This window comes from Grammomys surdaster, unplaced genomic scaffold (assembly GCF_004785775.1).
Source record: "Grammomys surdaster isolate TR1022 unplaced genomic scaffold, NIH_TR_1.0 126178, whole genome shotgun sequence".
In the NCBI taxonomy this organism is placed as follows: Eukaryota; Metazoa; Chordata; class Mammalia; order Rodentia; family Muridae; genus Grammomys; species Grammomys surdaster.
In genome coordinates, this window is record NW_021620984.1 from 1,368,483 (window position 1) to 1,381,300 (window position 12,818).

The window sequence follows — 12,818 nt, forward strand, 5'->3', positions numbered from 1 at the left end:
CACAATTCTGTGTTATTTAAATGACATAAAATGGCAAATGTCCTGGACACATCAAAGAATTAGGATGTTTATAAGGTAAAAGGACCCTTTCCAGACAGATGTTCCATTTCCCAGTGGACCACTGTTCTGCTTGCCTGTGTATCTTCCTGGACAACATTCTACTTTTATATTTGTGTGTATGTGTGATGCTGAGGCTATGATATGACAAAACTTTCCTGGGGAGACATAACACACATGACTATTCACCACAGGGAGTTCAGGCCAGAGCTAAGTATGGATTCCACCAAAGTCCAACTTGGTGAACCATTGCATTGAGTTATATTAGGGTTATTCATGGAGTATGGTGAGGTTTGATTATAGGAACAGAACTGTCTCAAAGACAACTGTATTACCAAAGCATTCCACCCCAGCAGAATTGACAGCTCACAAAAGCTGGGAACCTGGAGCATACTGCACAGCCTGCAGACAGCAGAGCGGGTTGCAGAGTGTCCTTTACAAGTACCTCAGTTGGTCTAAACCTCTTCCAGACACCTCCATTGGTCTGGTCTGAGTGTTCTATGCAGCCTGGCTTTGTCTCTCTAAGGGAGACTCTCAGCTTTTATTGTTTACCTGGCAGGGAGGAGCCTAGTGAATCTGGTCAGTTTCAGGGACTTCCTGAATATGTTTTGAGTTGTTTACCTTAAGGAGCTTCCCTGCAGGATGCAGTATTTCAATCTCAGAGGAGAGGGACCTATACAGAAGAGTTGGACTGGGGGCTTCCCACATCATAAGCAAGTACTCCGACTTTTACATCCCAAGCCAACACATACAATTTTACCTTTTTTTCAAATCTAAGTTATATTTTGGATCATTTATAAATACATAAAAATGCACATTTAATCAACAGTGTATCTGTGATGGTTTGTTGGTTCTTTGAGATAGGGTATCAAAGTCACAGTCTGGCTTTAAGCTTGCTTTATGGCCTTGAATGTCTGACCTTCCTGCCTCCATACCCTACTCACTGTGCTTTGATTACACCTCCTGGACTGGTTTATTATACATGAATTTAGGGGGAATCAAAAGCCCCAGGCTTTGGGGTTCAACTCCATAACTAAATATAACATTACCATGGCCTGCACTACACAAAGCGATTGGCTTATTTCGTGCATTCCAGCACATCCACACACGCCAGCAGGATCAGGGAACATTCAGATTCAGGTCACTTCCAGGGATGGTCTGTTTCCCCATGACCCATCACAGCGCCCCCTCTGGCAGCAGTGCTGAGGTTGGAGGAGGGGGCAGTGGGCTTGCAAACATCACTGAGCTTCCTTCCTTTGTAAGACATGCTCCCTGGCTGTGGGGTGACTTTTGTGCACCGTTCTTTCTGTTCTTTTGAAGGTAGGTGAGTTTATTCTTTGGTTTAGCTGTTGCTGGGTTTTGTGTTTTGTTTTGTTTTGTTGCCACCAGTCTCACAGCTTAGGCCTGGCTGGTCTAGAATTCACTGGGTAGACGGAGTTGGCTTCGAACTCACAGAGGTCTCTGCCTCTGGAGTACTAGCATTAAAAGCATGCGCTACCACACCTGGCCCTATCATTCTTTATTCTAGTTTTGTAGTCTGGGTTTTAAAATGTCTCGCAAACTTGTCTACCATTCTGCAAACATTTTAAACATTAATATTAATTTAGAACATTAAAAAAGGAGAACTCTATCTCTTATTGCCGCTGCATGGATGATGGTGGGTCGTTTCTCCTTTTTCTACTCCGTTGTTCTGTTTCCACGGACTTTGGAAATCCAGATCACTGAGGGGATCTTCACGATCCCTCCTCTCGAAGGAGACTAGTGTTGCTTGTTACCCACGACTTCTGATAGAACAATGTGTCAAGGACCGAATTTCTTCCGAACAGGTCTTTGTGTGGACCATAGGGTTGCAGTGTTTCAGCATCACAGTCTCTCGCCATGGCTTCAATAGATGTTTTCGTGTTCCAGATGTTCCTCTTTTCCTGAAGTAACAGGTTCTCTTTGAATCACTACAGGATTCTGTGCCAGTCTTGCCTCCCTGGTTCATCTCCGGGCAGATAACTTTGGTTTTGCCTCACTCGAAACAGCAGGTGCGGTTTAGTCAGCACCTGATGGCAAAGAGGAGGCTTTCCTAGCCTGTCTTAGGCTTTTACACTTTGTAAGTCAGAGCTAAACGCACCGCTTGGTCAGAGGTCTCCTGATCCCCCTTCCCTTCAGCCACACCCATCAATACTTCTGCTTCTTGTTAGAGAGGCTTCCGAAGCAGATAACCTTTCTGCTGTGATTGATAAGGCAGCACTTTTCAGTCTCTTGGCCCAAGCATCCCTTTTCATACTCGATTCCTCCATGCGTACCTAATCACATTCTAAGGACTGTAGGGATTACAAACCGTTGCACTACCCCACACTTGGCATTTAAAACTGTCCTTAAAAAAAATTAGCTCTTTTCTCCTTACCCACTTTTTCACTGATTAATTAATTATTAATTAATTATTTTTTTTGGTGGCTTTCTCTTCAAATCTGTTTCCCGGAGGTAATATGGGCTCACAAGCTAATATATAGAGTGTAAAGCATCAGGGTCAATTGTTAGAATGGCTTGGATTCCACTGTGCCTCAAAGAGTTTCAAGAGGCTGATAGATATATTCTTACTCTAAAAGGTAAGTAACAATACCTTTGTTTGTTAACTGAAGCCCAGTCACAATTAGCTATTCAATATTATAAATCCAAATCAATACGAGATAAAGTAGTTGTTTTATATACATGCTGCCCCTAAATTGAATGCATTTCCAAGACAAAGGTGCACTTGCTTTGTTTGTAGTTCTTATTGGGGCTATTCCTGCGGTTCACTTGGGTCATGACCTTTGCGGTTTTTGACGTGGATATGGTTTCATTACAGAAAGTGATTTAGAATCCACTTTATGAGCCATGCAACTGCAGAGATTTTCAATATGATGACTTCTGGGCATGACAGTTGTACACCTTTCACTGGGGCTGAACCTCCATGAGCTAAATTATGAAGTACTTACAGGCACACATTTTTCCTGTCAAGAACTATAGGGCATGTAAAATTCGTTTCTGATTGATAGTGGGGCTCACAGAGTTTAAAACCCGCACTTAAGTTAGACTTCTTAACCTTCTGTAGCGCTGTGACACAGTGCTTGGCAAGTAGGAGCACACAGCAGGAACATTTGCTGCCGAAAGAACCATGTTTATTAACTCAACAAAGCCATGAGGAAACAGATTTGAAAGGCAGAAGACAGTATTTCATCTTGAGAATAATTTTTGATCTTCATCAGGGGTTTTGCAAAATCACTTCTTTTTAACTGGACAGGCTAATCAATTCTACAAAATCTGAAAGGTTATGAATTTTTCATCACTCTATTGTGGCTTTGCAGTTAACAGTAAATATTTATAAATACCTTCTTCCCAATACATATAAAAGTAACTGAAAGTGAAAAGAATTGTACAGGCTTTGTTTATTCATCCTCTTTCTATCTCTCACAAATCTCTCTCTCTCTCACAAATCTCTTTCTCTCTCTCTCTCTCTCTCTCTCGCTCTCTCTTTCCCTCTCTATCTCCGTATGTATGTGTGCATATGTGTGCATGTATGTGTCTATATGTATGCATTTGTGTGCTTATATGCATGTGTGTATGCATGTATGTGTGTGTATGCATTGTCTGTGCATGTATGCTTGCATGTGTGTATGCATGCGTACGTGTGCTTGTGTGTGTGTGTGTGTGTGTGTGTGTATTTATGTGTGTGAAAATGTCTCAATGCTTAGCTCAAACAGTGGGCCAGGGATGCATATATTAACCTATAGACCTTAGGCTGCAATAGGTAAATCTTCTAGTTCACTATGCTGAAATAAGGAATCTGAATGTTAGTGACTTTGTAGAATTTATAAACAAACCATAACCAATTTTTAGGCTTATGCTTTTGAATAAATAAATATGGAAGGATGCTAAACTGTTCTGTGAAGAAAGATATTTTATCCAACTTCAGAAAAAACAGCTATGTTCTTTTGGGCTAAGTGTTGGGAACTTACAATTTTTCTAGGAAATGCTTTTTAGCTACCTTTATTTCTCCTTTTTAAAAGTGACTATCCTGAGTAACATTGGTTTGTTTACAATTTTTAAAAAGCAAATAAAATGAGGTTGCATGATATGCTTTTTTTTTTTCCTCAAAAATGGGCTGGCTGTGTTTCAGGATTCATTTTGGGATGAAAGGCTCCATCTTGATTAACCCCCGGGAGAGTGAAAATAGAGGTGGAGTTTCTCCGGCTTTTGAAGTGCAGCTCACCAATGACTTGATCTGTTTCTTCGACTCTTCAGTAGAACTCAGGTAAAAAAAAAAAAAAAGGCAAGTTTAGCTCTTTGATTAAAAAAATTAAAATGAGACACCAGAACAAAGAGTGGAATTGTTTTCAGTTTTGGTTTTTGTGTTTGTGTGTATGTGTGTGTGTCTCGTTCTTCAACTGGTATTGAAATTTTTTTTGGTTTGGTTTTGATTAGTTGACAGAAGAACAGATTCGAGAATTGTATCAAAGAGAATAAAGATTAATGGAGCAAGATTCTGATAAGGGCACTAAGTACTGTAGCTGCTAAACAGTACAACCTGGATCCATAGTGTGGTTACAGTATCACACATGTTTAATAAGGAGTGTATAATCAACAAAATGTCACTAGGACTGTCAGTGTTCACCCAAATAGCTCATATTCTGTAATATAGATAAGGGTTTGCATTTAGTTCAAAGCCCGTTTAATGGCACCCAAATTATGAAGCAGACTTACGATTGATATACTTCTCTCTATAGAAGTTCAGTGGAAAGCCAGCAGAGAGTCAGAATGATGGAAGAGTTGGATGTATGTTCACCGAAGTTCAGTTTCTCAAGAGCAGAAAATGAAGTTAAAAAGCAGAGAAATCGGATGCTGTGTGACGTGTTACTGGATCAGAGGGTGCTGCCCGGTGTAGGGAACATCATCAAAAATGAAGCTCTCTTCGACAGTGGTCTCCATCCAGCTGTTAAGGTATAAGCAGTTTAAAATTTGTTTCTAACTTGCTTTTAAGGACAGTAGGGAACCAATGGGAAATGGAAATCTGTGCTGGAGCGACATAATCTCCATGGCAGCTGTTCTCAAGCTCTGGGTCACAAACTCTTCACAGGTCAAGTGACCCTTTTGCAGAGTCACCTAAGGCCATCGTTAAACACAGATATTTACATTATGATTCATAACTAGCAAAATTACAGTTATGAGCTATAAATGAAAATAAATTTATGGTTGTGGGTCAGCAGAACATGAGGACTCATACTAAAGGGTCACAGTATTAGGAAGGTTGAGAATCACTGCTCGACAGGTACTCCAGGTATCTCCAAGTCTTGGCATCAAGTTCCAGCTTCTTAGTATGGCTGTCTTGGACTCCCTGTTAGAATGGCAATGTCCCACTTCCTGCCCTCAATTGTCCTTAGTTTACTTTGGTTTTATTTTCCCCATACCTTGGATTGGTTTTACTTTCAAATATATTTTACTCATTACACTTACTGTTTTAAAAAAAAAAGGCATCTCTTCAGTAATGTTTCCTAATATCTGAGCAGTGTCTAGCATTAGAGAAGTCTTTGTGGAATGTGTGAATGAACAGTTTAGGCTTGCCATTAGCTTTTTCTGTATGGCATATTGAATGTATACTCTATGCCACCTGCATGCATTCTCACTCATAGCTGTCAACAATAGGGAAAAAAGTTTCAGTGAGTGATAGGATGAATTCAGGCAGCAGGGAGAAAAGAATCAGTGAGCAGAAAGCCAAAGAAAACTCACAGTCCTTGTTCAATCAGCTTAGATTGGCATGAAGAGAAAAACCATTAGACTTCCAGAATGGTATACATGGGCCAGGTAGGAATGGACTTGGTTTTGTTTTTAGTTCTCCAACTGGAGAGACTCATGCTCTTAGTTTTTTAGAGGAGACAATTAGTAGAGAGATGGGAGTTAGAAAATAATGATGGACTGAGGGAGGTCATAAGCCAGGAGAGACTGGAATGGCAGCATTCATACATTTGTTTCTAGGGGGGAAGACTGCATTGAAGGCTCGTAGCCAGATTTGTGACCGTTTTAACTTAATTCTAACAATACCAACTATTTCTACTAAATAGACTATATTAAGTAAATTATTTTTACATAAGTTCACATATACCTCTTCATCTTTTGCATATAGTTTCTTGTTAGTTTTGATAACATCAAAGTTATTAGTAGTTAAACTGTAAAAGAAACCAGTTAATGACAGTTTTAGGATGGGTTCTGATTTTTAACACTTTGAATAACTTAGTCCAATGCAGCAATACTGCAATAGAATCTTAACAAAAATGAGCTTCTTAAAAACACTTGGGCTTCTATGGAGAATGTTTTCTAGAACTGATCCAAGGGCATGGACAGTGGCTTGCTTATCATGTATGGGGCCCTAGTTTTGATCCCCAACATCAGAGCTAGAGAGTGATGAAGCAAAAGAATGTACAGGAATGTTAAATCTGTTGTTCTCTTTAAGAGAACTAGTATGTGAGGTTATGGTCATGAATAAGTTATGAAACTATGTTCTTCCACTTAGATCTGTCAGTTATCAGACGAACAGACCCATCACCTTGTGAAGATGACCCGGGATTTCAGCATTCTCTTCTACAGGGTAAGAGCCAGTATTTACAATGCCTTTACCAGGGTGCTGAAGCTGCGTATCGCTCTCTAGTGGTCAGAGCACAGAGATTCACAGAGCAAGAATGACATCTGAGTGGCAGGTGTAATTAGTGTCTTAAAATTTGGGGTCATTTGCCTTACAGAAACTTTGCAATTTTATGAAGTCCCATTTGTCAATTCTCGATCTTAGAGCATATGCCATTGGAGTTCTGTTCAGGAACTTTTCCCCTGTGCCCAAGTATTCGAGGCTTTTCCCCACCTTCTCTTCTATTAGTTTCAGTGTATCTGGTTTTATGTGGAGGTCCTTTATCCACTTAGATTTGAGCTTTGTACAAGGGGATAAGAATGGATCAATTTTCATTCTTCTACATGTTGTCCTCCAGTTGAACCAGCACCATTTGTTGAAAATGCTGTCCTTTTTCCACTGGACAGTTTTAGCTCCTTTGTCAAAGATCAAGTGACCATAGGAGTGTGGGTTCATTTCTGGGTCTTCAATTCTATTCCATTGATCTTCCTGCCTGTCTCTGTACCAATACCAGGTAGTTTTTATCACTATTGCTCTGTAGTACAGCTTGAGGTCAGGGATGGTGATTCCTCCCGAAGTTCTTTTATTGTTGAGAATAGTTTTCGCTATCCTAGGTTTTTTGTTATTCCATATGAATTTGAGAATTTCCTTTTCTAACTCTGTGAAGAATTGAGTTGGGATTTTAATGGGGATTGCATTGAATCTGTAGATTGCTTTTGGCAAGATGGCCATTTTTATTATATTAATCCTGCCAATCCATGAGCATGGGAGATCTTTCCATCTTCTGAGATCTTCTTCAATTTCTTTCTTCAGAGACTTGAAGTTCTTGTCATACAGGTCTTTCACTTGTTTGGTTAGATTCACACCAAGGTATTTTATATTATTTGCAACTATTGTGAAGGGTGTCATTTCCCTAATTTCTTTTTCAGTCTGTTTATCTTTCATGTAGAGGAAGGCTACTGATTTGTTTGAGTTGATTTTATAACCAGCCACTTTGCTGAAGTTGTTTATCAGGTTTAGGAGTTCTCTGGTGGAAGTTTGGGGGTCACTTAAGTATACTATCGTATCAATAGGACAAAACGACAACCAACAAATTGGGAAAAGATCTTTACCAATCCTTCATCTGATAGAGGGCTAATATCCAATATATACAAAGAACTCAAGAAATTAGACTCCAGGCAACCAAATTACCCTATTAAAAAGTGGGGTATAGAGCTTAACAAAGAATTTTCAACAGAAGAAACTCGAATGGCCGAGAAGCACCTAAAGAAATGCTTGGCATCCTTAGTCGTCAGGGAAATGCAAATCAAAACAACCCTGAGATTCCATCTCACACCAGTCAGAATGGCTAAGATTAAAAACTCAGGTGATAGTAGATGCTGGCGAGGGTGTGGAGAAAGAGGAACACTCCTCCATTGTTGGTGGGACTGCAAGATGGTGCAACCACTTTGGAAATCAGTGTGGCGGTTCCTCAGAAAATTGGACATAGCATTACCCGAGGATCCAGCTATACCACTCCTAGGCATATACCCAGAAGGTGCTCGAACATATAATAAGGACATATGCTCAACTATGTTCATAGCAGCCTTATTTATAATAGCCAGGAGCTGGAAAGAACCCAGATGTCCTTCAACTGAGGAATGGATTCAAAAAATGTGGTATATTTACACAATGGAGTATTACTCAGCTATTAAAAACAATGAATTCGAGAGGTTCCTAGGTAAATGGATGGAACTAGAAATTATCATACTGAGTGTGGTAAGCCAATCACAAAAGAACACACATGGTATTCACTCACTGATTATTGGATATTAGCCCAGAACCTTAAAATGCCCAAGATGCAACTCACAGGCCACATGAAGTCCATAAAGAAGGAAGACCAAGTGGGGGTGATTCGGTCCTTCTTAGAAGGAGCAACAAAATACTCAAGGGAGCAAATATGGAGACAAAGCGAGGGACAAAAACTGAAGGAGGGGCCGTCTGAAGACCTTTCCACCTGAGTATCCATCCCATGTGCAGTCACCAAAGGTAGATGCTGATGTGGAAGTCAGGAAGTGCATGCTGATAAGAGCCTGATATGGATGTCTCCTCAGAGGTCTTCAAGAGTCTGACATATTCAGAGGCAGATGCTCACAACTAGCCATTGAAGTGATCATGGGGTTCTCAATGGAGGAGTTAGAGTGAAGACTGAAGGAGCTGAAAGGATTTGTGGCCCCATGAGGAGAGCAACAATACCAACCAACCACAGCTCCCAGGGTCTAAACCACCAGCCTGGGAGCACTTATGGAGGGATCCAGGGCCTTAGCTGAATATATAAGAGTGGAGGGCCCTGCTGGGCACAGGTGGAAGATGAGATCCTTGACCTCATGAAGGCTGGACGCCCCAGGGGGTGGGAGTTTTGAGGGTGGGGAGGTGGGAGTGGGGGGGTAGATAGAGGTTACATCCACAAAGAAGAAGGAGGAGGTGTGAGGGGATTGGGGGTTCCTGGGTGGGTAGGGGATGGGGTAAGGGGACAACATATGAAATGTAAATAAAACATCCAATAAAAAAATTAAAAAAAAAAAAAAATTTGGGGTCATAAGCCAGTCTCAGTTTTCTTCATTCTCTATGTTATAGTTATACCAAGCTGAACAACAGATGTCTTTATATTTTGTTTTGATCCTTGTTGTACTTGGACATATAAAACCAAGCATTTAGACAGTCTTAATACTTAAGGATGAATAAATAGGTTCATTTACATTTTGCCATTCCTTATGTGAACTTTAGACTATTTACATAATATTTAGGTTTTTTAAAATCTGTAATATGAAGTTATGCTTCTATATGTCCAACAAAAGCTGCTCTATGGATGACGTAAGTTCTCATTTACATGTTAGTTAGCAAACCGTGTAATACTCCTATAGACCTCCTCAGTAAATAAAAGGGCTTCATCTTTTAAACAATGGATGATAGCTAATCTTGATTCTACACCACAATATATATATATTCTATATTCAAATGTATGTTTTTACTATGCTCAGAAATGAAGGTATTAAGGTGGGTTTCATTAATTGACTTAAAGTTTTAATGGTCCTCTTACAGTATATAACTATCGTCAGTAATAATGGCCATTTTATAATGACCTGTGCCCATTTGTTCTCCCAGAGAAAAATGACTATAGAAAACAGTGCATTATGCCTACATCAGATTGGGTGTTTCACTACCTTACTTGCATTAATATATATTGTTTGTGTAATTTCAGTCCATATAGAGTCATATTTCTGAGCTTTTAAATTTTCACACCACTGGTGGAAACCAAAAATAGTCTCTTTGTAGGTGCTTTAAAACATGTGAATAGAACAAAACTATAGCAAGAAAATAAGTGTCTTTTAAAATGAAGCTGATGCCAAATAGGACATTTCTTTGTTGGGATGTATTTTAGTTTTTATTTTCTTTTCTAGCAAATCTCTAGAGTTAAAAGAAAAAGAAAAAAAAGCCCTTTATCAGGCCAACAAAGAAAATGCTCTCGTTAAATTTTATCCCCTAAAAATAAGTTTTTTGGCCGTTGAAACTGAGTGAGCAGCTTCCTTGTTCTAAAAGCAATCAGATTTGAAGCTAATCTAGCCCTTTTCTTGCAACCATGTAATTATGTTTAATTAAGAAAGCCTTAAAAGCATAAAAGACATTTTAAAATATAGAACTTTTATATATCATTTAGATAAGAGCATACAGCAGGGAACAGTTCAGAATACTAATAAGTTAAAACATAATGACTCTATTATTTCATACAAACCTTATTTGACAGACATTACTGCATTTTGTCAATACCTTTTACTATATTATATAGAATTATTATATGGAACTATGTAAAAATTTTTGACATTTTCAGAGATGACTTGATTTCCTAAATATGCCTTTGTCTCCTATAATAACAGTCTTGAGCATAACATCATAATTTTATTTATTTATTTATTTATTTATTTATTTATTTATTTATTTTAGTGCCATAAAGCGGGATCTGACATTTCTAAACACTATAACGTTTATAAGCGTCCTAAGTGTGGTCATTGCCACTGCAAAATTACTGTGTGTCGCTTAGGGGAGAACAGCAGGATGACGTATTTCTGTCCTCACTGTCAGAAGGAAAACCCTCAACATGTTCAAATATGGTAAGATGTCTGATTAAGACTCTCTCTTAGCAACTAATAACCAGAGCATGTATCTGAAGGACTACCAAGCCACTGGTAGCACACTGGAGAGAATACTGAAATTGAAATTACCTATAAGACCCAGTGCAGATGAATGAGTGAATATGGTTGTCAGATCCAGAGTCAAACCTTAGAACTAGAAGCAGAATCATTAGTTTTCAAAGTTAATAGGAATTGTCACAGATATAATTTGTAGGATGCTGCAAAAAGCCGAAAACAAAATATTAGAAATACTGACTTTGGGAAAGTCAGGATAAAATGAGGAATTTTTTTGAGTGATGTGGTAGTAGACTGTTCAGGAAGGACATCTCAGGAGCTACGTGACAAGGTGGGTGATGACGGAGAGTTACCTGCATACTACTTTTAGGTGAAGCTTAAAATGCTCAGTGCACTGAGAATACCTGAAGCAATGAGCAGAGTCCTGAGCTTCTGTGACTTATTGCTTTTGAGTAGGAGGAAACAAAGTGCTGTGATTGGGAGGAGGAAGGAAGTAGGTCCCGCTGAGTTGTGCAGGACTAGAGGAGGAGGGTAGGCCATGATATCTGTGGAGAATGTAGAGGCTGTGGCAGGCACAGAGGCACGACTTGCGTTTTCATAAACCTCCACTTGCTTTTTCTCCCTGTGTTCCATTTCTGTGTAACTCTTACTCTGGCTCACAACTCTAAACTATTTTATACCTCCCTCCTCTTAAGTCTATTTTATTATCACATAATAGGAAATATTAGACAATTAACTATTTTTGTTTTATGGGCTTCTGGTTTTATTTTTCATAACAAGACTACTTTTCTTACTACAGTCATCTATTTATTTGACTTGATGCACTTAACACAGTAGTAAGCATATTGAAGACCTTCTGTATATCTGTCTATTGGATAAATGATTAATGTTCTGTGTTTTCCAGCATTTATATTGTTTTTGCAGCATTTGAGATTAAAGTTTTCCATTCTCTTCCAAGTAGTCAAGTAAATGATATTTAATCATAGAAACAAAATATTTGTCAATTTCCAGGGGTTTAGAAAGGAGGTTTTATAGACTCACAGGGTTCTTGAAAGAGATTTAGATTTACTTGTAAACCCTGATATTCTAGAAGTACCCTGGGGCTTGTAGTCCCTCTCCTCCGACCCACCCTAATCCTCTTTTATATGCTGGCTTTCAGTTTAAGAAGTTGGAGAACCGTTCACACACTGCAAGAAAAATGCAGATATCATTTCTGAAGTTTTAAAACCAATACTACTTCCCCTATTTTAAACATTTCTGTGAATAAATATATTCTTTATTTTTGCTAAATATCTGAGCACTTTTTATATTAGCTAAATTTTTTGTTTTAATTTAGTTATTTCAAGGGTTGGGGTTAGAGCTTAGTAGTAGTACACTAACCTAGTAAGGTTTCTATCCCATTTTCAATCCCCAGGTATCCAGGTGCTAGAGAACCCTACAAAGAGAGAAAGTGGGGCATGAGGAGAGAGGGGGGGCACTTAAAAGACTCAGAATCCCCAAAAACATTGATCTTAATGAGTCTCTACACACTAAAATCTCCCCACTCCCTTAACTGTCATGAATCCTTTCAATATTTTTAAATATTTGGTGATCTTATCCCCTTTTAAGTCCCTCTATAATTTATTGTTGGCTCTTAATATATAGTGAGCATAAGCTACATATGAGAGTCCTACTGTATTAGGTAAAGCTGACTCTTTTATAGTCTTATACGGTTTTCAGAACTAATTTTTATGATGTACAACTTACTTTCTTATTATCTGCCAGGCTGGGAAGTAGGTCCATCCATGGCTAAGCAGGGTGGTCGAGGTGTTGTAAAGGGCTGTGTTAAATGATAAGGGAGCTAGAGAGACAGAAGCAGAGCTACCCAGGAAGGACAAGATCATCTTTCTAAGCTTAGTGTGGATGAAGTAGGGATTCATTCCAGGGAGAAAACA

General features: G+C 38.9%; 1 protein-coding gene across 1 annotated transcript in view; it reads left to right on the forward strand.

Moving 5' to 3' along the window:
* Positions 1-12,818, forward strand: part of Neil3 (nei like DNA glycosylase 3) — a 51,798-nt gene that overhangs the window by 22,783 nt on the left and 16,197 nt on the right. The window contains exons 3-6 of the mRNA XM_028757708.1: positions 4,205-4,339; positions 4,812-5,025; positions 6,593-6,667; positions 10,682-10,848. Coding sequence (XP_028613541.1) covers positions 4,205-4,339; positions 4,812-5,025; positions 6,593-6,667; positions 10,682-10,848 — 591 coding nt within the window. The remainder of the gene's footprint in view (positions 1-4,204; positions 4,340-4,811; positions 5,026-6,592; positions 6,668-10,681; positions 10,849-12,818) is intronic.